This window comes from Periophthalmus magnuspinnatus, chromosome 14, assembly GCF_009829125.3.
Source record: "Periophthalmus magnuspinnatus isolate fPerMag1 chromosome 14, fPerMag1.2.pri, whole genome shotgun sequence".
Classification (NCBI taxonomy): Eukaryota; Metazoa; Chordata; class Actinopteri; order Gobiiformes; family Gobiidae; genus Periophthalmus; species Periophthalmus magnuspinnatus.
In genome coordinates, this window is record NC_047139.1 from 17888703 (window position 1) to 17913157 (window position 24455).

A 24455-nucleotide genomic window follows, 5' to 3' on the forward strand; every position below is an offset into this window, starting at 1 on the left:
TTATTCATGTTATTATTGACATACCTGGAATGTTGTTTTGTTCCATTCAAGCATGTTTAAGTAATGAAAAACAGAAGTAGTTCATTTTAAACAGATTGCAGTTGTCCAAAGTTATACTTCACTTACATTATGCATTCTGAGCATCCTAATTATTCACCACAATGACTTTATAAGCACTTTCACAACTCTCAGAGACCAGAACGGAGTTTTGCCCTTATGGTAAAGCTAAGAACAGCTAGAATGCAAATAACGCACTTCCTACTTCCCTCCAGCTGACTTATTTTGACCTTATAAAATGTATCTGTACTGGGGCAATATAAATGTTGCTCCAATACAATAATAAAAGTATCTGTATGCTAGATTAGCATTGTGCTTTTCTTAGCCACCCCAAATCACAAGTTATGTTAAGTTACGCATATAAGCGACATAAACATCTTTAGCAGAGTTGTCAGATCTACTCACTCACAGGTTGGCGGTGCGATTCCAGCTCCTACAGATGAATAGTTGTTGTGTCCTTGGGCAAGACACTTAACTCCCTCGCCCCCACTGTCTGTGTACACTAGTGTATGAATGTGTGTGTGAATGGGTGAGTGGTTCCTTGATGTAAAGTGCTTTCAGACTTGAAAAGCTCTATACAATGATCCCTCCTTTATCGCGGGGGTTACGTTCTAAAAATAACCCACAATAGGTGAAATCCGCTAAGTCGTCAAATTTATTTTTCACAATTATTCTATATGTTTTGCAGCTGTAAAACCCCTCACCACACACTTTATACACTTTTCTCATATAGACATTAAATTTTCTCAAATTTCTGTTTTGTTTAAACACTCTCAGAGTTCAAACCTTTGTATATTTTATCCCTCTTCCTCAATGATCGCTTTAAATGTGTTGTTCACGTGCCTCTGCTCCAATGGTATACACAAAGGCGCTTCTCCGTGCAGAGAAACACTTTACGGTCCAAAGCGTTTCTGAAATTTATCAGTGCAGAACGTTTCATCGACATTGTGGGTTTTGTTGGGGAGAAAACTTGCAAACATACAGCACTTCAGAGTCACACTGTGATTCAACATTTATGTAAATTTGTCTGAACACATTCTACTGTACAGGAGACACAGCACAGAGGAGACTGATGGACAATGGTCTACAGTCCCTCAGCCAATCAGGACGCACAACACAATGCACAAAAATTGCACAAAAAAGCTCTGAGAAACAGCGAGAGTGTGAAAGGTGAACCGCAGTAGAGCGAGAGACCACTGTATATATAAGTTATATTTTATTTATTCAGGTAGGTCGATTAAGAACCGATTCTTTTTACAACGATCAGGAGGCAGATTCACAAAGAGTACACAGTTGATATGCATAATCCTACAACTAAAACATAGAATCTATTTCAAAATACATCAAAAACATCATAATTAGCCTGAATATAGTGAACCATATGAACAGTAAAAGACAGCGTTGGTGCAGGGAGTCGGACTCTTGCCTGACGGTCAGCGCTCGTCCTCTGTAAGGTCAGAGGTCACACACTAATCAAAGCGTCCATTTTTAATCCAAAGAAATACGGCAAGAACAAGTCGACTGTGTCCTCTTCGCCTCTTAATGAGCCAAACCAAGGTCGGCTATTATTCCAGAGCCGAGGTGAGTCACGGGGATCCGGAGTGTCCCTGGCCTCGGAATGTGACGATATGACAACCGATGGATCAGGACGACACAGGTCCAACCCGGCGAGTTTGGGTTAAAGTCGTTTTGTAGATAAATAATTTTAGCTGTGTTTTCTCATTTCCATCCAAACACTGAGATAAAGAGAAGTGTGATGATGGAGTCTGGCAAGTTCTTTCTATCTTCCATCAATCCATCAACCTATTTATATTAACATCAACAAAGCAATTATTTTCCCTAGATGCACTTCTCAGATAAAAGTGATGTTTGAAAAGATACTGCCGTTTCTGTCACATTTCTGAGCTAATGAATCAGTTTGTTGTTTAAATGTCACATACCTGGATGACCTCATATTTTTACATTTTTACTTCTTGGTATGAAAAAAATATGCTGGAAAAAGTAAAAAAATAAATAAATAAGTAAGGATCCCCCCCCCCCAAAAAAATGAGGGGTATCTGACTTCAGAAAGGGCAGCAGTGGCTCAGTTGGTAGAGCGTTTGTCCACTGATCTGAAGGTTGGCGGTTCGAATCCCGTTTTCGACGTAAACATCATTGGTAGAGCGGAAAGATCCACTGACCCACAGGTTGGCGATGCGATTCCAGCTCCCACTGATGAATGCTATTGTTGTGTCCTTGGGCAAGACACTTAACCCACCTCGCTGCTAGTGTCTGCGCCGGCTAGCAGGTTAGCTATGTCCATTTATATATACAGACTATGATTTCAAATATGATGTTTTTTCTATATAAATCCATTTTAATTGATAGAATAAAAGGGTTAATTAAATAAATATATAGATCCACTGATGACTTGTTTCTAGTCCAAAGAAATGAGTTAAAAATCGTCCGTTACCGTCCTCTCTGTGGGTCTTAATTATTCCGAGACACCTCCATCTGAAGAGCGTTGTAATGAGTGGGGCCGTTCATTTCGCTCCCCCGTTTCAATCCTGTCTTGATTTCAGCTGGGAAAAAATGGGCATTTGTCATCGCTATTCCTGCTCTATGAAAGCACTTAATCACGTCGGAATGGTTGGGAATAATGGAATTGCTCGTAGCGGCAGTCCAAAAAAATAAGCAATCTAGAGGTCAGCTATACATCACAGTCATGAGTCACTTACGAGTTTATGTTCAGGGCTCGTTTAGCGGCTACGCGAGCTGGTCAAACTGCTAGCATGTTCATGTTTCTGTGTATGTGAAGCTTTTGAATTTCAAGCCCTGTAAATTAGTTATAATAAGAACATTCATGTCATTTTGTCTCTGTAAGATGGTGGCACACAGGTTGGAACGCTCGCCTGACAACTGGAAGGTCCCGGGTTTGATTCCTAGACTATGTGTCCTTTGTGTTTTCCCCATTGAAGGCTCTGGACCTGATTTTTACCATCTTAAAAACATGAAAAACAGAAGGAGTTCATTTCAGTGGTTTGGTTCAAAGTTATTCCTTACACATTCCCAACATCCCACAATTATTCACCGTAATGACTTTTGACAACTTTCAGAGCTTGGAGCGAAGTTTGGCTGTCACAGTAATGCTAACAAGCTTGCTAACAGAACACCAGCCCTAGTTTCTGGTTCACAAATGATAAAAATGCTTTAAAGTTGCAGATATCACGATGTGGTCTCATTTTGACACTAAAAGGTGCTGATTTTTTCCATGTAATAAAGTATAATTTGTTGCCGTACTCCAGATCAGAACTCTGTGGGTGGTAGAGTGTTTGTCCACTGATCCGAAGGTTGCTGGTTCAAATCCCACTCTCAACACAAACATCATTGTTTGAGCGGTCAGATCCAGTGACCCACAGGTTGGTGGTGTAAGTCTAGCTCCTACAGATGATTACTGTTGTTGTGTCCTTGGGCAAGACACTTCCCACCTCCTCCCTAGTGTCTGTGCACACTGCTGTGTGAATGTGTGAGTGGTTCTTTGATGTAAAGCTCTTTGAGCCTTGAAGGTGGAAAAGTGCTATATAAAAATGTGACCATTTAACATTTAAAAAATACCCCAGCCCACTTAATCCTAAATGCATTTATTTTGTCAGCACTTTACTACACAAACATGTTTGTGCATTTCATGTTGATTTGTGCTAATGATGAAGGGCTTTTAATGAGTTATGACAAAGAGAACATCCTCTCATCTGCATAGAGCATAGACCCTCTGATGTATTCCACACACAGAGTGTTTCAAAGCCCAGTCCCTGAACATGTGTGTGTGCGTCTGAAAGAGGAATGAAACCTCCACCCGCTCAAACAGTTCTATTTAATCTTGCTCTGAAACATACAAGCGTTTCACTGTGGAGCCAGGAAGTCTTTTAACTTTGACATTTCCCCAACGCCAACTGCAATACAAAGATGGAGACGCTAAACTCAGCTCATAGAGCGCGTTCCTTTGTGCGGCGCTGGATAATACTATGATGTATAGCTGAGCTGGCGGCACGGCGAGCCCGATGGAGGCGCACGGCGAGCCCGGTGCCTCTGATGGGCTGTCAGTGTAATTCACTTCCTAATGTGGATAATTAGTGGAAATTCATGGAGCGCTTGATTCCAGTGACAGCTCCGCCAAATGTTTGACGAAGGCCCAAAGTAGCGGCATCAGTCACAGCCGAGCGCAAACGCGTTTAGCGCCGGGCCCCATCATGTTTTATTCAATCATAGACAGAAGCTCAATTAATCAGATTCTGCAATTAAATTAAAGATGTACATGCATAAAACATGCAGAGGTATGGGGCTGTTTAAGTGTGCTGTTATTAGAGTGTTATCCTTGCATTAACAGCACTGCGGCGCTGTGGTCTGGGGGCCTCTCATTGTGAGGCTCACCTCTGTTTCCTCTAAGAGCACACAGAGCATTTGTCTAAATGTCACGAGTGTTTACAGATGGACTGACCTCTCATATTTGTTCAGTTCAGCAGACCTCGCCAAACGCCTCTTATTGCTTCACTGAAGGATTGTGGCTCTTCAGTGTCAGCTCTCAGCACCACCGCTCTCGATAAAATGAGACCTGCAGAGACACACAGAGACATACAGAGACATAGAGAGACACACAGGGACATACAGAGACATAGAGAGACCTACAGAGACACACAGAGACATACAGAGACATTCAAAGCACACAGAGCACACAGAGCCATACAGAACACACAGCTCCTCAGGATCAAAGCTCTGACATGTGAGACACATTTACATGTGGATTCAAACGCTGCCAAAATCACTCATTCATCTGTGGCTGATAGAAGCTCTGCTGTAAATGTTGACATTTGCTCCTCAGTGAACACTGGGACTTCAGTGAAAGTGATATTTATAAATGAATTTAATCCAGGGATTCTGTAGGAATCAGACTGTCTCTACATTATAAAGAGCACCACAGTAATGGCACACAGACGTCTTAAATGTAATAAAATATTTATATTGTGTCCGCTGTTTTAATAGTGGGCATGAGTCTGTACAGAAACTGAAATGAGAACATGAGTCTGGCCAAGGAGAGATAGCACATTACATTTTCTTAAAATAGTTCAAATTGTCATATTTTTATATATATTTTACAGGTTTGTACTTGAATACACTTATAAACCCCCAGTGCAACTAAACTCTTATGAATCAAAAGTGCTTTTAAGGCACAAAGCACAGCATAAGCACTGGCCCTTTAAGAGTACCGCTGGGACGTGAAGGTGCAACATTTTAAATTGGGGGAGACGTGAGAATGGGACAGGGCCCTTCAAAATAAAACTAGTAGTAAAAGAAGCTTATTCCATAACAGTTATACTTACAATAATTCTATTAAAACCACAGGGCTTCAGAGTTTACAGAGTTTATTGGAGTTGAATCAGCTCTATTAATTTGATTATGTTAATACTGAGTCGACTTTTTAATGAGACTATATACATATATTTGTTATTTCTGGATTTATATAGCTCCATCATGTTGGTAAGTGTATTTGTCTCGTGGTGCGGGCTCACACAAACCCACAGCACAAAACCACAGGCTCCTGATTCAATGCTGCGTTTCTTTAGAATACTTGACACAAATGGAGGTTTTATATTGAAGGCGTGACCGGAAGTCCAGTGTGGGGCCGTTGTCTCGCGCTGTGTGTGTGTTGTGGCTGTGGGCTCGTGCTGCTGCTGCCGCTCGTGCGTCTGTGGCAGTAGTGTGTAGCGCAGCGGCGGAGAGCAGCGCGTGCAGAGAGGAGACATGGAAACGAGTCTATAACGGACAGGAAAACAAAAACACGCGCTTTTATTCACTTTGGAACATAGTAACCGCACGGAGACGCCACTGCGCACGTGTTTCCTTCATTATTTCTGATCAAACCCAAAACAAACGGGACTGGTTCTTTGACCGGACGCTGCCTGCTGCTCAGAGCCGCTTCTCCAGTCACCTCTCGCGGCTTGCGCAACACGGACTCCCCCGCAGGACTAAAGCTCTGGAGGAAAAGTTTCCAAAGGGATGTTGGCTGGTTTATTTTAAGTAACGGCGGTGCAGGGGATCGTGGAGTGGGAGTTTGTAGCGGTCATTCTCCCCTGTCGTAGGCTGTAGGTGTTTTGGATACCGTACCCCTTGCGCTGCTGGTCAGCTCGTGGGACAGATTTTTAGGAATAGACCGTGTCCAGCCTCGTCTACTTATGACCGATCGGACTGTTTTATGATGGAGTACCGCTCTGCCTTGGCCGTCCTTCTGGGTTTTTGCGCGCTACAAACTTTGGCATATGGTAAGTTTTGCAGACTGGTGCGTGCAGTATGCGGACTTGACTTGCTTTGCTTTGCTTTGCTTTGCTTCGGGGTGATGTTTGTACAGATGGGGCTCGTGCACATCATTTGAGTGAGTGACTTCCCAACTCCCAGGGGGTTCAAAGGGTTTAGGGTAACAGTTCAGGAAGGACATTTTTCAAAACACCACAATTATTCAACCTTTTTCCATTCCCAGTCCCCCCCATTTCCTCCCTTTAAATCTCATATGGCTGGAAGTACCACATCTGAGGGGGGTATAGACCAAAATGACTAATCCCCCTCTTGGATGATGTCATTCAAAGCCCACTTAAACGTAAAGGGTCCATGTGTGACTTGCCCAAGGGACCCCACGTCTTCCCCTTGGCTTTGCACCAGAACCCAGACCCTCTCTCTTTATTATGAGTCCCATTAGTGAGATATAGTCTGCATCCTTCCATCCACACTGAGGAAGGTCTAGCAGCAGAATGCATTCAGTCCCTCTTACTTCTATGCATGTGTAAATAGTCCTGGGGTGGTGGGTTGGTTGCCAGGTTGGGAGGGGGGTTGTGATTCTTCCATCTCGTTGCTTAAAAATGCATGCAGCTTCTTTACTGTAATGGATTTGCAGATAAAAGCATTGTTCCATTTCCCTCTAATTGTACTTGAATGTAGCTTTGTTTTGGAGGAGGTTGTTGCATAACAAGTCGCATCGTAGATAAAGATATAAACTGGCAATTCTTCCCTTGAATAAGTGTATTAAAAAATCACTCTTTCTTTACCCAATAGAATGTGATTTTCCACGTTTAAATGGTAGTACTTTCTTTCATATTCTCCTGTGGCCTTATATCTGGCGTCCAGGTAGGTTCCATAGTGATCCATGGGTGTATACTAGTCTATGTTATTCACTTTTGTACCTGAACGCAGCTTTGTTTTGGAGTAGATCATTGCATAACAAGTCCCACAGTAGATAAAGATATTATAAACTTGACAAATCCTCTCTTGAATATAGCGTCAAATCCCAGGATAGACAAAGCAAAGAGGCCTAGGCATTTAATTACTTCTTACAGCTCCTAATTAAAGACTATGGCACTGGCGCTTCTTAATTTACTTGTGAGAACAGAAACAAGTCCAAGGCTTAAGTATGAGTGTTCTTATGGCCTGACTCGCCACAAAAGAGACGCAATGATGCTCCCATAAACGACATATATGCAGCTTAGGGAACAGAAACCGTTTCTCCACAGGCCCCTTGTCGCTATACCTCCTGTGTGTTAGTGCTGTGTGTTTGCCTCGTGTGTAAACGTCATGTCTAACACGCAAAGCAAATAAGATGTACAAGGAGCTGTTTTTTCCTCAGTTCTCGTGTTAAAGTGTTTGGCAGAATCCTTTCTCAGAGTCTTAGGGTTTTTATATGAGCTTGTAAACAGTGGCTTAGCCTGTCACGATAATGACTATATCAGGGGGACAGTAACTCAGTTGGTAGAGCGTTTGTCCACTGATTTGAAGGTTGGCGGTTTGAATCCTGCTCTTGACATAAACATTATTGGTAGAGTGGTGAGATCCACTCACCAGCTCCAATAAATGAACACTGTTACTGTGTCCTTGGGCAAGACACTTAACCCACCTCACCCCCAGTGTCTGTGTGCACTGATGTGTGAATGTGTATGTGAATGGGTGAGTGGTTCCTTGATGTAAAGTGTGATGAAGGTGGAAAAGCGCTATATAAAAATGTGACTGTTTACTTTGTCGACTTATCATTCAGTATATGAAAGCTGGAACAATATTTTTTGGGGATCATTTGGACATTTTTTTGGGTATATGATCAGATTTAAGCCATAAAAGTTTGAATGAATAACTTGTATGACTCATTACCGATGCAAACTAACGACTAAAGTGTTTCAGTATTTATTGCAGCTAATGATTTTTAACAAAATTGTCGATTTAGAATGCTTTTTGTGGTTTAAATCTGTTCTTAGGTTTTTGTGTCAGTGGCGTTTCAATATTTATATTTACTACAGTGATATATCAAACTTCAAAATGTGTTAGTGTGACAGGGCTAACAGTGGCTCTGAAGCACTAGCACATGAACTTAGCGTCTGTTCACGTCTTCCTTCACTGAGCCCACATGCTCCGTGGGGATGACAAACAGACGGACAGGGGATTTCAAACTCGTCAGAGAGGAAGAGAGAGAGAGATTTTTTGAAATATATTTTTATAGTTGCAGTTCTTGGGTAAAGGATTGTCACCTGTAATTAATGTGAACAGGGGAGTCTTGTTAGACGACTGGATGCGCAGACTGGAGAGGTGACAGCGGTGATCTTGTTTTCACAGTATAATGCTATATTTAACACAGATGATGCCGATCTCTGCAGGAACGTATTTTCATTCAGTTTTGCTTTTGGAACTTGAGTTATTGTGCAAAAAGGTTGGCGCACTCACCGCTGTTGGCACTCATGTCAGTTTGCTCAAATCATGGAACTGATAACAAACAAATCCAGGAGTGATAAAACAAATGATTTCTTTGCTAATCGATGAAATTATTCTCTCAATGACTTATTTAGTTTGCGAAACACTTAAGAATTTGAATTTACAGTAGGTAAAAAAACAAGATTGTTGTAATTCCAACTTGGCGTGGAATCACCTGGTTTCTAGTTGTGTTGTTCCCTTGGTGTACTCGCCGATACTGATACCACTCCAATACTTTACAGTGTGAAGAAGCAGACGAAGACTACTCCATTTTGCAACAGCACAAGACCAAAAAATGCCATTCAAGTGTCTGTCATTATCAACAAATGTCTGCAGAGCCTCCGCAGTATGCATTTAACCTGCCCTGGGCGTTAGCGTTAGACGTCAACAGCGGCTGATCACATCTACGGGTCTTCATTCTGGAAATGCAGAGTGATATTGGATCAGTGACTTGGTCTGAGTACTCGCTGACACTGATACCTGAAAATGTGTAGTGTCGGTGTCGGAACAGCCCTCGTTTGTAGCTCGTGTGTAGATCAGATAATGATTATTCAGTTATTTAAGTCGCCGGCGATTCTCTCAAAAACCTGTCAGCTGCAATGACTCAAACTTGTTTTAAGATAAAGACTTATATTATACATTTGCAGTGCATTTTTAGCCTTGGTTCTGTGACTGGGGGAAGTTGAAGTCATGGAAAAAATACCTCATGTCAATCAAACTACTTAGACTGGCATAAGACTGCATTCTGTTGGCTCTGTAGATGCCCCCGTCCATCAGACCTCTGCAGCGACTGGTTCCCCCCAATCAGCGCCGTATACATGTCACTGCATAAATAGACCGTCGGCCCAGTCTGCCTTTCAGTTTGAGTAAGACGATCTCATAATCCCAGATGCCATACTTCCATACATCCTTCTTGTTTCCCTTTTAAGAGTCCAGAGCTGCTCCTGTGTAGCCGCAAGAACTGATATGAACCGATACGAGGTGATATTTGGTTGCGATATAAACATTGAGTAGACAAGGTTTTCCCAGTTGTTCACGGATGACACGAGGGATGGAACAATACACCAGATACCACCAGAATGTGCAGATCAAACCTACTTATCCATTTAATTTTTTGTTTAAATATGGAACTTATTCATAACATTAAACTTGTAATTATTCATATCCAGAACATTTTTAAACTGTTCAACTTTAATAATTATAATCGTTATCGCAGTTATTTTGGCCATGAGAATCGTGACACCAGATTTCAGAGTTTAATCAGCCTTTTTACCAGAGACAGACCAACTCATAGATCTGTTGGCTGATATTTTCCTTGTTAGTGCATCAGCTATCAGCTTGAAATCTCCAGCACAGGTCGATATTTTGTTTTGGACGATGTGCTGCTTAAAAAAATCCATACGAAGCTTTATATTAACATTTTCATACAAAGAGATAGCTGCACAAAACATGATTACACTGCTCTCTTATAGGCTTGTGGTAAAAAGGGCTTGGGGGGAGTGTGTAGGAAATTGAAATGGTGAAAATAATTAAAACCTGCCCAAAAATATCATCAGAGCTCATCTGCCATTGGTTGCCCTGGATTCTAAACAATCGGTGTCGGCATCAGCCATGAATAAAACCATATCGATTTCTACTTTTTAGCTATAAATACCAAAATCTTTAGCTAACTCACTAACTTCTTTTTGCTGCTGTTGTCCCATATAAGTCCTTAAAATCTGCACAAAACGATTCGTCGACTACAGCCCTACTTCCATCTTTCCCTTTCCGTTCTGTCTTGTTGGGGTTGCATTTCATTGCCCCCATCTCCTCCTCATCCTCCTCATCTCTCCTCATCTTCCCCTCTCCTCCTCCTCACCCCCCCATCTCCTCAGTCTGTTTGGTGAGTAATACGACTCCACTCCCCCCTGCTTCTATCTGCTTCTTTTGCCAGTCATCTCTGTCACCATCAGTCAACACCATTGCTTCTCAGAGCGTTGAACGAGTGTCGAGAGTCGCCATGTGTTTGCTCTGCTCTCCAGCACACAGCGCAAGGGCCGGGCACAAACATCTACATTGTTGTCTCATGGACCTAAGACCCCCTCCCTTCGTTCTCTTTTTAACCAAACAGAGCAGTAACCAGATCAAATAGCTCACCCAAACCCTCATAGCCACAGAGTAATTACAGCCTGAAGTGTACAAGTCGATTTCCTGCAGGGAGGGAAGCTCACTGGGGCGTTATGTGGCCGGTCTATAGCACAATGATCTAACTGTTACACTGTTCAAAGGCTTTTTTTTGGTTTAGCTTGCGGTCGTGTCTGCGCAGATGAGAGCGGAGTCCGGCGCAGATTGTTCGGAGTTGGTCAGGGTGATGTGGTCTACGATATATTTCACTATAGAGACAATAAGATGTACCTTAACTCAACACTAGGGGTGGGACGAGATCTCGAAACCACAAGGGTTAAGCACTGGCAAGTTAAATTTCTTGAGAAGATATTTTTGGTTGGAGGCGAGCTATGGGGTTCTTCGAATTCTTCAATGGGGGTGCCCACTTAACATGTTACTTTAGAGTTTTTTATGGATGCAAACCATAGACTGAATGAAGACGTGGACTAAGTGAGTGTGACCCTTAGCAACGCTGTCAATCAAACCTGTTGCTAATGCTAGGAAGGTCGAACACAGGGAAAGAAGACCCCAATTGTAGTCTCATTTTGAACACTCTGCGGTTCCCATTTTTACATTTTGTTTTACATTTTGATTGTGTGTCCTATGAAAATGGGGCAAAAATCTTTGGGGGAGCTATAGGGGTGCATTTGCCATTGTAGAGGAGGTTAGTGCCCCCTCAAGCCCCCCTGGCGCCGCCCCTGTACTTGCAAAAACAGTGCCACAATGACAGAAAACATGTGAAATAAAACATCATGAATTGAATCCCATCATTTATTAATTATGAATTATGTTAAGATCTCGACCTGATTCTTGTGGGCCCAATCTCGTGTCGCGTCGCGTCTTGTGGAAATTAGACCTCGTCCCGTCCTTGCCCAACACCTTAACGTTTTTATCACAATATAAAACAGAACATTTGCGATTTAAGTGACTCTATACCTAATTCTGTTTAATGGTATTTTTATAACATTTGCACTTGTTCCAGGCTGTTGAAGTTATAGCTACGAGAGTGAACAGTTCTGCTTCCAATCCACACGTTTTATCACTTTCATCATTGGAGTTCTTAACGCCCCAGAGCCTCTAAAGTCACTGTTTAAGCTGCTGATATTAGGGTTGACAAAAGTAAATCAGATACTAAAACGAGTATCAATACTAATTTGATCAATACAAAAAAGAGTCACATTCACAGGACAGAAATGAACCTTTCCTTAATAGTTTTCGAATGATCTTGAGCTGTATCAGAACAAGTATAAGACACATAGACTCGTATACACCCATGGACCACTATGGAACCTACTGGACGACTGAGGGATTACACAGATATAAGGACACATGGGAATATGAAAAAGTAATTTGAATCAGGTCCATTCCTTTGTATCGAAATCAAGTTTGCAATTTTAGCATCGTGACAACAGTACACAGCTTTAGCATTTGCAATTAGCCATCATCTCTGTCTGTCTCCCTTTGTAACTGAGAGAAAAATCAGCAAATTACATCAGCATCTATTACATTATTACAAATTGCATGTCATCCCTGTATATATAAAAACATATCACCAACAATATGGTATGGAGCAGCGCTAATCCAAAAGTCTCTGTTTTGTTAGCTTGTGTCGTTTCTGCTCAGATGAGGTATTCGAGGGATTCGCCATAGATTGGTTTGAGTGATTGGCCAATTCAAAGACCGTGACAGCTCTACCCAGTCTTTATTAGCGTGGCTCGGACCATTAGGGTTAGTGTTCAAGCCCCCATTCTTAGAAACGTCCATTTTCTTCTTTATTTTGTGTGAAGGCTCCTGAAAGCCCGCAGAAATCGTGGGAGTAAGCTTAGACATATCTGGTAACAAAAGCACCTCTCAAGTCTTTTGGGTAAAGTGACCCTTTGAGATATGACCCAAATCTGGTCCCCCGTGTGTGAAATTAAGCTTCCTCAGACGTTTGAAGTCCTGCGAGTTAGCTAATCTTCTGATCTAGCATAAAACATAACACGCACATTATGAGGATATCCTATAGCTAAACTCTAAAACCTTGAGTTGTTAGGGGTTTGTAGTGTTGTCACGATACTAAAATTTCAAACTTTATTTTTCAGTACTAAGGAATAGACTTGATTCCAATACCACAATGATAATAAAAACACTCAAGACAATATACTGTGATTTCCCACATGAAATATTAGTACTTACTTTTATATTCCAATGTCGTCCAGGTTGGTTCCATAGTGGTCCGTGGGTGTATACTAGTCTATGTGTCTTATACTTGTTTCCTGAATAACTTTAGAATGATCTTGAGCTGTATCAGAACGTTTATTTCTGTCCTTTTAGTATTGATAACTGTGACAAATGAGTGTCTAGTTTTAGTATCAATTAGTATCTGATTTGCGATTCTTTTGACAGCTCTGGTCCTATACTTAGACTGTCAAACCTGGAGTCATTACGGCTTTGTTTACGTGACTGACAAGGTGACTCGTGGCGGCGTTCTCGCTCGTTTATGCACATCATGGCGCTTGTGGATTCTGAAAACACCTTTTTGTACTTGGGGACTACAAAGAGCGGCTTTGTAGTCATTTTATTTAAAAACGAGCGGCTCTACCCTCCACCTGGACGCCCATCTGCTCCTCACACATCACTTAGCCTGTCGATAGCTCAATCGCCTTTGAGTGTCCCAGTGTAGGAGACCAGAGAGCTGTTACGTTACAAGTCTATTTGGATTAAGTTTAAGCACATATAACAGCTTTGACTACTGATTTACCTAAAACAAAATCAAAATTCAAAATCTTGCCAAGTTTATAATTTTACTTCCTGGTTGAACACAGGCAGCAGATGTGACATACATGGATGTCATACTCCCAGATGGGGGCGCAAGAGCCAGTTTGTCGACACTGTACTGTAACATAAAATATCCAAAAGGTAAATTCACAAATGTTGACCCTAGACCCTAAAACTCACTGTGTTAATCAGGATTTTAACCATTTTAGTTTTAGCGGCACTTCTGTATTAGACATTGCTGGATTTCAGATGATATCACAACATTCTATCGGCCGATAATAATTAATCCAGATGGGGGCAAGTCCAGTTTTAGTTGTAACAGAAATAATCAGGTTCAACATTTGTGTATTTATTTTTTGGATATTTCATAGCAAAGTACAATGCATTTAATAGGAAAGTGTGTTTCTTGAGTGTGTGACATCATCACAATCTAGTAACTGAAAACTACCAATTATCGGCCTATAGGATGTGATGTCATCTGAAACCCAGCAATAGAGCTAATTGTATAACTGTTTTCGCTCGCAACCATAAGGCCCCAAACTTCTACCTGGTGTAAATTGCGCGATAGTTATGATCGCACTAATTTTAAAAAAGCGGCAACACCTTTATTTTGTTAAATGAACAATTAAACTGCTAAAAAACTGGATTCCTCTTGCATGAATTACTTCTTGCATTTTGGATAGAATTTAGCCGTTTTCTGTTTAAAAAGTCACTGCAACTTCCTGTATTTTTGCACTTTTCTTCCACCACTTCACTGACGACTATGATCTGATATAATGAATATTTACTCACAAAAAACAAATATAATTAGAAAAATATAAGAATCTATCACATGATTTAAGTGAAAAATAGCACCCCAAAAGGCTACGCGCAGCCCTACACATCCTCGTCCTCCATCGTGCCAAAAACCACGTCCTGAAATCACCGTTCCATATTTCCTCTCGGTTCCTAAGCGCCCCTGACAGCTAAAATTAGCAATAACTTTTTATTCGTAATGAAAATTGTGGCAGCTGGATCCATGCTCGCCGTAGCGCGGTTAGCCATGCGCGCCCCTGATAACACAATCTTACAGTCTTTGAATATTCATTACATAAACAGCCTGCCTTCTCCTCATGGTGCATTATTAACAAGCTATTTGTGTGTTCAGCTGTGGAAATGAAAAAAACATGCCCTGTCACTTTTGCTTTGGAGGATTTCGCCAAACTTCATCTGATTTGAAAATATAGCTCTATCCACAAGCAGGAAAATAAACGGCAGGGATGAGCCGTTCGGGAAAAATATAGAATTCCACTTTTTCCAAGAAGCATTGAGATTACGGTTGGGTTTGTGATTTATGTTTTAATAATGTGATTGTGTTCAAAGATTGCATTTTAAACATGTCCAGAAGAATTGATGAATGTCTGAAATATGAGCTGACAAACTAATGCAAATATAGTGATTTTTTTTTATATCTTCAAGGTTTAAAGAGCTTTACATCAAGGAACCACTCACCCATTCACACACACATTCATACACAAGTGTACACAGACACTGGGGGCGAGGTGGGTTAAGTGTCTTGCCCAAGGACACAACAACAGTATTCATCTGTGGGAGCTGGAATCGCACCGCCAACCTGTGAGTCACTAAATCTAACCACTCAACCAATGACTTATTTTTGTGTCGAGATCGGGATTCAAACCACCATCTTCAGATCAGAGGACTAACACTCTGGTAGTACTTAGCCCTGCCACGATAACATGTTTTGAAGTTTGATATATCACTGAAGTAAATAAAGACGATAAACGATAATATTGAAACTCATTTACGCCACAGACACAAAAACCCAAGGGCAGATTTAAACCACAAAAACGATTCTAAATCTACAATATTGTTAAAAATCATGAGCAGCAATAAATAAAAACAGCAGAATGAAACAATCATAAAAATCGTTAAATCATTAGTTTGCATCTGTACTGAGTCATAAAAGTTATTCAAACTTTTACAGCTTAAATCTGATCATATAGACAAAAAATAACCAAAAAATGTTCAGTAGTGCAAAGAAAAAGTACACATATCATGACAGGACTACTAATACTGCTACTCAAGCTGGCTTTTGTCACCCATCTGTGCCGAAATTGAAAATGCGCATGGATTGGTGTCTGTTCCAAGATCGGTTCAGCCTTTGTTATTTTCATTCATTCAAATTGCAATTTCGATTTGATTTCAGTGACTCTTACAGCTATAATAAACTTGGCTTTAGAGAAACTACATAAGAAATCCGTTTAGTGGTGGCTGTTGACAGAACGAGTCAGCTATGGCGTCTCCTTAAAGGTCGTGAGTGTAACTGCACTGGGGGCCAAAGCAAAATATGGGCCCCTCAGGCTGCAGACAGATGGATGTATCCCTGGCATTAGTTCCAGTGGTTTAGGAGCGCTGACCTCTGCTTAGCTGGTCAGATCTGAAATAGACTGACTTAAGGGCATCCATGGGCCGCTGCTGTTCGAGCTACAATGGAGAGCTGCTACGATTAAAGGCGCTGCACCTGATTTTTTTGTTGCAGTAGTGGGTGGTCCTTTCATTTTTAAACGTGGTTCAAAGTTGTACCGCATTTAGCTTATGCATTTTGAGCACCCTAATTATTCATAGCAATAAGTTTATAAGCGTTTTCCACAACTCTCAGACCAGAGGTAAAGGTTGATGGTAAATACAGTAACAACTAGCATGCTAACACTCACCTCCTGATTATCGGACATGTTTTGTTCTGGTGGTCTCATTGGGCAAGAAATAAAGAGACATAAAAATGAAGAAATACTTGTTAAACAGTGTATTGCTCACACTGACACAAACTGAAATGGCTAAAGTCATACAGGTTGACAGATTTAAAGGTCCACTGTGTCACTTTTTTGTAGGGGTTTACCATGCTCTTGTCTCCATGGAGATGTTATTGTTTGCCTGGAACGTTCCACTGCATGACCTTAACATTGACCATCTTACATTTATTCAAGAGGTGCTCAAAAATATCTCTAAAAACATGCATTCTCACACTGAGCGGGGTCGCCTCTCCACAAATCTGTCCTGTAACTTGGCCTTATGGTGTCACCTGCTTGTCTCCACAGTGATAGATGTTTAATGTCATACTGCGTAACATTCCAGTGTTACACAGTGTGTGTATTTTGTATGTGTATTAGTGTATTTTTTAAAAGCGGTTGATTATTTGGTCTTTCAAAACTGGGTGATATCTATTTGTCGGTCTCTTTTTAGGTCGACAAAACAGGTGACGATTCGAATCTTCTGTCAGAAAAGTTACATACTGCACCTTTAATAAGCAGTTAATGTACTGTCTTTGAAAAATAACTGATTTTTGGAAAGCAAATGATATAAAATGTGAATAAGAACAGTGAGTATTCGACTACGAGCATAAACACAAGCTGTAGCCGCAGTACATCCTTCCAGTTCTTTGACCATATTTAGCCAAAATGAAAGCGTTCCCTGTCTAATTGGTCCATATACGTGTTCGACAGGTGTTGTGTTGTGCTTTTGCGGATATGACACAGAAGAAAGTCTGTGTTTCTTTGTTTAAAATGCACAAGGCTTTTCTGAGCTGTCATTGGCAGATGATTAAAGTGGTTGCTGGGGAAAAATATGCATAAATTCACATATGGTGTCAAAACGTCTCCATCAAACAGCACCAAGAGAAGCCAAATCCATCTCCAGAGAGGAAGCCTGCCTTTCACAGCACTGCACTAAAATGGCGGCTCACATTTAGACCTAAAAAACACGAACAAAATGATATCACAGATTTTAGAAAGATACGATCTTAAGTGCTTTTTTTAAGTGCAGTACGTAACTTTTCTGATGGAGGAATCGAATTGTTTCCTCTTTTTGTAGACCTAAAAATGGATTAACAAAAGATATCACCTATTTTTGCAAGACAGAAAAAACAACAGCTTTTTAAAGATACACTATGCAACTTTTCTGATGGAGGATTTAAATCGACACTTCTCCGTCTCCATAGAGATGTTATTGCTTTGTCTGGAACGTTACACAGTATAACATTAACCATCTATCTCTACGGAGACAAGTAGGTGACACCACAAGGTCAAGTTACAGGTCAGATCTGTGGAGAGGCGACCCTGCTCAGTGTGAGAATGCATGTTTTTAAATGTATTTTTGAGGACATGGACACCTGTTGAATAAATTCGAGATGGATGACATTAAGGCCATGTCTGATCTGTCTGGTAGGTCTGGTGGGTCTTTTTGATCTGGTGGGCCTGGTGGATCTTGTGGGTGTTGTGGGTCTTGCAGGTCTGGGGAGGGTCTTGTGGGTCTTACGGGTCTTGCGAGAGTGGATGTTGCGGGTGTGTTGGGGCATGCGGGTCTGGGGTGAGTCTTGCGGGTCTGGTGTGTTCTTCTGGATCTGGCGGGTGTTGCAGGTCTGGTGGGGGTTATGGGCCTCATGGATGATAGAATTTAGTTCAGAAATCCCCTAAACATTTTATAACAGAACCAATTCACAAGATTTATTGCTGTGAAATGGCACTGACCTCCGGAAAATGACTTAACCACAGATCTTGAACCGAAACTCCAAATGTCTTCAATACTTCCTGACAGGCCAAGCTCACAAACTCACATTTAAAGTTAGATTTAACAGCTATAATTTCAGACATTTCAAGTGTTCTCTCTGTCACTGCTCAAATGAAGCCACCAGTTCTTCCCATGTGTTTACTTTTTATGGCAAATTCTTCCCCCCAAAACATTTTCATCATTTTTGTACAACGCGCTCTACCATAACTGTCACCACTTTTCTTGGAGCTCTGATGGATTTAAACCTTGCGAAAGCTTAAAAAACTCATAATGGATCGTTTTCCGAGGACCCGGGTGAAGATGTGGCAAGGGTCTTTTTTGACAGCGGTCTTGGATGATTTAATGCTAGCTTCAGAAGTACTGCAGACAGCTCTTTTTGGGGTAGAAAATGGCACCCACTAGATAGCTGTGAAAAGTGACAAAAATAAGACACCTACGAATGTTTATATTGTTAGTTTTTAGCTTGATTGACGGCTAAGCTAGCTGGATGCTCATTAAAAGCATTGCAACTCGGGTGACGAGGCAATTAGGGACCTTTTCTAGACTTGTTAGCTCTTTAAGTGCGAGTCTCTGCTCAAATCAAAAGCTACGCTCGCAGTTAGCGCCAGGACAGACAGCGGCGTTAGGATCCACCCTTTGCCGTCTTGTTCTAATTACACGTCAGATGCCATACCGTCTGAAGTCCTCGGAGGGAAGTGGTGCCATAATTGTGCCACTTCTAAGGTACTCAAATAGCCCTTAAAGATGCTCTACATGATTTTTACCGCCTTCAAAATGAGAAAAACAGAAATAGTTCATGTTAAACTGATCGCAGTGGTCCAAAGGTGTTCCTCATTTACCTTATTCACTCTGAGCATCCTAATTATTCACCTTGATGAGTTTATAAGCACTTTTCACAATTCTCTGAGACTAGTTTCGGAGTTGTGCTGTGACGGTAAAGCAAGCAACTAGCATGTTAACGCACGCATCCTGATTATTATTAGTAAAACGCTCACATTTTTATATAGAGCTTTTCCACCTTCGCCAATATTTTTTATGTCGAGAGCTGGATTCGAACCGCCAAACTTTGCATCCGTGGACAAAAACTCTACCAACTGAGGCAAGACACATTTTGCTCAGATACAATCTCTAACACAAAAATGTAGCACAAGCCTTTTATCTATAAGAATTATTAATTGCGTCGTTCTATAAGATTAGAAGCTTGCATTATAGGGCAGTTATCTGGTCTCTTTATCAGCATTGAGTCGTGCTGAGAAAACATCAGTGGGATTTTCGAAGTCTTGCCTCTGTTGAAACATTTAGGCCAAGTAAGCAGTTGAGTGTAATTGAGTGAATATGATCCATGTCCTGAAATGGCCTCCTCTGGCTTCCCTCATTTAGATAATTATAAGTCTGGCTTTTCAATGAACAATCCTAGAAGCACACAAGACGACTAAGCAGCCGCAAGCTTCGGATTTCTGTGTCACTTTCAAAAATAACAGGAATAGCTAGCAGAAAGAATGGAAGCTAAGGGCTTAATATGTTTTATAGACAAGTCAATTTTATGTCTGTAGCACATTTAAAACAACTTGCGCTGACCAAAGTGCACCACATAAAGTCAACACAAAACAAATATGCAAACACCAAGATATCCTGTCTAGCTTGTATTAAATGCCAGGGAGAAGCCAGACAGCAAGCTAACCTCTCCATCTGTGTGGGTCTGTCACAGTAATATAGTAATAATACTTGTTTTGTTTTGTTTTTTTAATTAACCATCATTTTGGGAATTGAGAATTTTATTGCACAAGCATTGACATTTTGCAGTTTTTGTAGAGTGTAAACATTTGAATTGTGGTCAAGGGAGTTGACGGGGGGCAAAGGTGTCTGTTGTGTCTGACTCTCTTCATATACATTTCAATTAGAGGGGGGCCCATGTGTTTCTTGCCCTGGGCCCCCAAATTTGTGTCGATGGGCCTGTTTGTAGGTATAAGGTTAAATAACATCTGTTACTCATTATAAGTATCATTGTGGGTTTTTCTTATATATTTTTTTTTGTTAATTCAGATTTTTTTTTTTTTTTATAAAACAATGTATTGTACTTAAAACAATTGTTCTCATGATAGACCTACGCATGGGATTCTGCAACATAAACCAGAATCCAACATTTAAGTAATTAGTTTGTGTCTATAATGAGTTCATAATTCAAGCTCATCATACTGCAAAAAAACAACACAAATTTCCCACTACTGCACAGAAAAAGTCCTGCGATAAATATTGACCCCAAAATGACTCTCACGTGTTGAGCCGTTAGTCGATGTAGTGATTATTGTGACACCTGAAACACATGAATATCTGGGTAATGCCACTCAAGACCCCGTTGTTTTCCCTTCTTTACAATTACCAACAGAAACTCAATAGAACGACAACAAATGCCTGTCCTTACACACTATTTTCCTTGTATTCAGGCCAATTGTGCATTTGTCGTTTAGTCGATGGTGTCTTAGTCGTACGACGTGCATTTTTATTTAGATTATATGGAATTATCTGGAACAACAGCAGGAAATAGAAGGTAGGGAGTGAGTTAGCTGGATATTTGGGAGTGAATCCTGTGTTTAATCTGTAATTTTTCATATAGATACACTCAGGTTTTCTGTATAAATATTTGCAGCTGTAGTTTTGTGAGTGCAGTTTGCGTCGGATCGTAGATACGCAGTAGTCTTAAACGTTTTTGCCACACTCCCTTATAGTCGACTACTCGATCTGCAGGGCGTCTCTTTAATCGAGTACAATCTTAATACTATTCAGGTTCGCGCTTCCTTCAAACAGAGCAGTAGCAGTAGAGCCCAACGAGTGGAGCCTTGTTTGCATTGGCCTGGCGGTTTTGCTCTTTCAAAAGGCAGTTTGCAAAAAGGCCCCCGTGCGGAGTCAGTGAAGGAAATCGATGCTTGTTACCGCCGGCCTTCTGGAACTCAAGCTGACAACTCTTGGAAGAATTTGCGATAAGTTGAACAGAGTTGAACTGCTTGTGTTTTTAGCCTTGGGGACTGCGAAGCTAGCCGTAACCTTAACTATGCAGTGGTTCTGTCTTTACACTGTTTATATCTTGTACTTTGCTCAAGGAGATTTGAATGTGGAAATTATAATTGATGTGAGTAGGTCTGTCACGATAATGGTTATATAGATTTATGCTTCAGTTTGTGTGAGCTGGACGATCATTTTTGGGGTACTTTTTGTGGGGCTGTGCAACGATTAGATTTGAGCTGTAGAAGGTTGAATGAATAACTTCGATTACTCATTGTAGACACAAACTCACTACTAATGTCTGTTTTTTTGTTATTTATCTGTTGCACTAACCATTTTGTAGTTGATTTTGGATAATTCTACTTTAGGGTCATTGTGTCAGTGGCTAAATTGGTTATGAATTATCGTTTATCATGTATTTTTTCTTCAGCGAACGTCAAAATGTGTTATCGAGACAGGCCGAGATGTGAGTTTTGTGATTGGACCAAAGATGGTAGCGTTTTTTCGTTCTGGTGCCTAAAAAGCTGCCATTTTGAATCAAAGCTAAATTGGCTAGCGTGCCTCTTGGCTATATGTGAGTGTAATTTCCAGTTTCCAGATTCTAGCTAACACAAACACTCTAAAAAACATTTGGTGCTCTTGTTTCTATGTTTACTTAAGATTATGATGGATTTGATGATGTTGATTTTGCGTAATGTCTCTTGTCACTCATTTTTGTGTCATATGTTGGTGTAATGTTATGGCGTCTCTCTTCACCATTATTTTAATATAGTAAAGTCTTATTTTTATTCATTACAAGCTACAACAGTTGTCAGAAAAATTTCAAACTGGATTTTGATTTTAAGAAATTCGTTCAATACTAAATTTAATTCCACAGAGAGAATAAAAACACATTTCTTTAGACAATAAAATATTTTTTTTTCAACACAAAACAGTCTGTTGTTTCTTCAATAGTGCCATATGCTGTTACACTAGTTCTAACTGATCAAGGCAATTCAGATCAGCATTTGTCTTGTTTGTGTTTTGTTTTTTTGTTTTTTTTTTTCAGTATTAAGAACTGAGAATCTAATTTCGATATAAGTTTTAGTATTGAATTGTATCAGTACTTAGTTTAAGACTAGACCATAGACTGTATATATAAATGGACATAGCTAACGCACTAGCCGCCATGTTCCAATTATAACATGATCATGGGCGCGCTTCCAGCTCCATCGACTCTGGCTCCGGTTCACTTTACATTGAAAAACTGTGGCCCCTCTCTCTGTAACTGCTGCTGTCAGACTCATCATTTTGGTCTTAAAATGTTCATATTAACCCGCTCTACATGATCCTGGGAGTTTTTATTTCATGAGCATTAAAAACAGACAAACCAGATGCCTTTTTTCCCAGAGGTCGCTCCGGCTAGAGTTAGCAACAGGTTTGATTGACAGCAGTGGCTCTTTGGTTGCTATGATACTCACCATCAGAATTCCAAATATGGAAAACAGATTCAAATTGGCCCCTAAAACTGGTAGCCTCGATGAGCTTTATTTGACTTTCACTTCTTTATACAGTCACCTCTTCTCCCTGGCATTTAACACTACACAGGATTTCTTGGTGTTTTATTGTTCTGTTCCTATTCATCGTGTTATCTGTTTATCTATTTTTGTTGACTTTTATGTGAAGCTCTTTGGTCATATGAAGTTGTTTTAAATGCACTATAGAAATAAACATGATTTGAATTAAGGATCTGAAATAGGGTACTCTTTGACAACCCTGCAAGCTACTTACTTTGCGAAATGGATTGTTCTCATTTTGTTCTCATTTCCTTCACTTACAAACACAACAGCAACAAAACCAGCAGAAACCATCCAATTTCCTGCCCAGAATGGTTGACCCGGCCCATTTAAGAGCTTAGCATCAACACAGCAGCTCCATTAAGGAGGTGGGCTCTTCCTGGTTGTTGTCTTTGTTTGTGAATGGCTCATTTTGTTGTGCCCACAGGGTCGGAGGGTGGGAGGCAGCACAGAGAGCACTCAAACCTACCCTCCTTTTCTTTCTCTCCAAAGCTGCCAATTTCACTTTGAATGCGCATTTGCAAATCAATCCCGGCTTTAGCAGAGATCGAGAGACGTCACAGTGGAGTGGAGAGAGCCAAAAGGAACTGCAAATGGGGCTGTAGTATTGTGTTTGATCGGGGGTCTCAAGATCGAACCCCATACTTTCGTTTTCAATTTCCCAGAGTTTAAAGCCTATTCCGATGTTTTTTTTTCCTCCAAGTGGCACTTTGTTAGACTTGTAAAGATTTAGAATTGGGTTGGAAAGTTTGTTTTCAAGAGTGCAGGGAGGAGAGCTATCGTAAACTTGGCTTTAAAGGCGCTGTTGAGATTTCCACCGCGTTAAAAACATGGAAAAACAGAACTAGTTTATTTCAAACGGCAGGGGTCCAAAGTTATTCCTTACTTTCGTAGCACCCCAGCATCCTCATTATTTTGCAAGCACTTTTCACAACTTTGAGAACCCAGAGCTGAATTTAACATAACTAGCATGCTAATAATGCCTTTAGTGATTCTCTCTAGTTAAAAAAAAAGCTTTATAATTTGATGAAGAGCTGCTAAAATTGGAGAATATAATTAAAAGGCATGAGCTGCATCAAATATACATTAGAAAGAACTGATAGTTAGCCATAAAAGGTAGTATTGCCTCTGTTGCACTAAAAACATAAACAAAACAACACGTAACGCTTTCATGCCCGAGCCAAAAGAAGAAGGGTTGAATCTTGCAAGATCATTTATCCTGTATTTTTTTCATCAACGATATATGGATCTTCAAAATGTGTTACTGAGACAGGCCAAGATATGAGTTTTGTGATTGGACCAAAGATGTTAGGGTTTTTTTCTTTCTGGTTCCTAAAAATCTGCCATTTTGAATCAAAGCTAAATTGGCTAGCGTGCCTCTTGGCTATATGTGAGTGTAATTTCCAGTTTCCAGTTTGTAGCTAACACAAACACTCTAAAAAGCATTTGGGGCTCTTGTTTTAATATTTACTTAAGATTATGATGGATTTGATTATGCTGATTTTGCTTTTTAAAATTTCTTACCATTTTGTCTCTTTTAGCTCAATTTTTTAAACATTTCTTGGTGGAATATTATGGCGTCTCTCTTCACCATTATTTGAAGAGAGACGCCATAACGAG

General features: G+C 40.5%; 1 protein-coding gene across 3 annotated transcripts in view; it reads left to right on the forward strand.

Moving 5' to 3' along the window:
- robo3 (roundabout, axon guidance receptor, homolog 3 (Drosophila)) overlaps window positions 1-24455 on the forward strand; it is a 280696-nt gene that overhangs the window by 129432 nt on the left and 126809 nt on the right. The window contains exon 1 of one of the 3 annotated variants that reach the window (XM_055226815.1): window positions 5955-6350. The exons of the other annotated variants lie outside the window; for them this stretch is intronic. Within the exon in view, the coding sequence (XP_055082790.1) occupies window positions 6284-6350 (67 nt within the window). The 5' untranslated portion in view covers window positions 5955-6283. Of the gene's footprint in view, window positions 1-5954; window positions 6351-24455 lie in introns of those variants that run through there. 3 annotated transcript variants of the gene reach the window in all.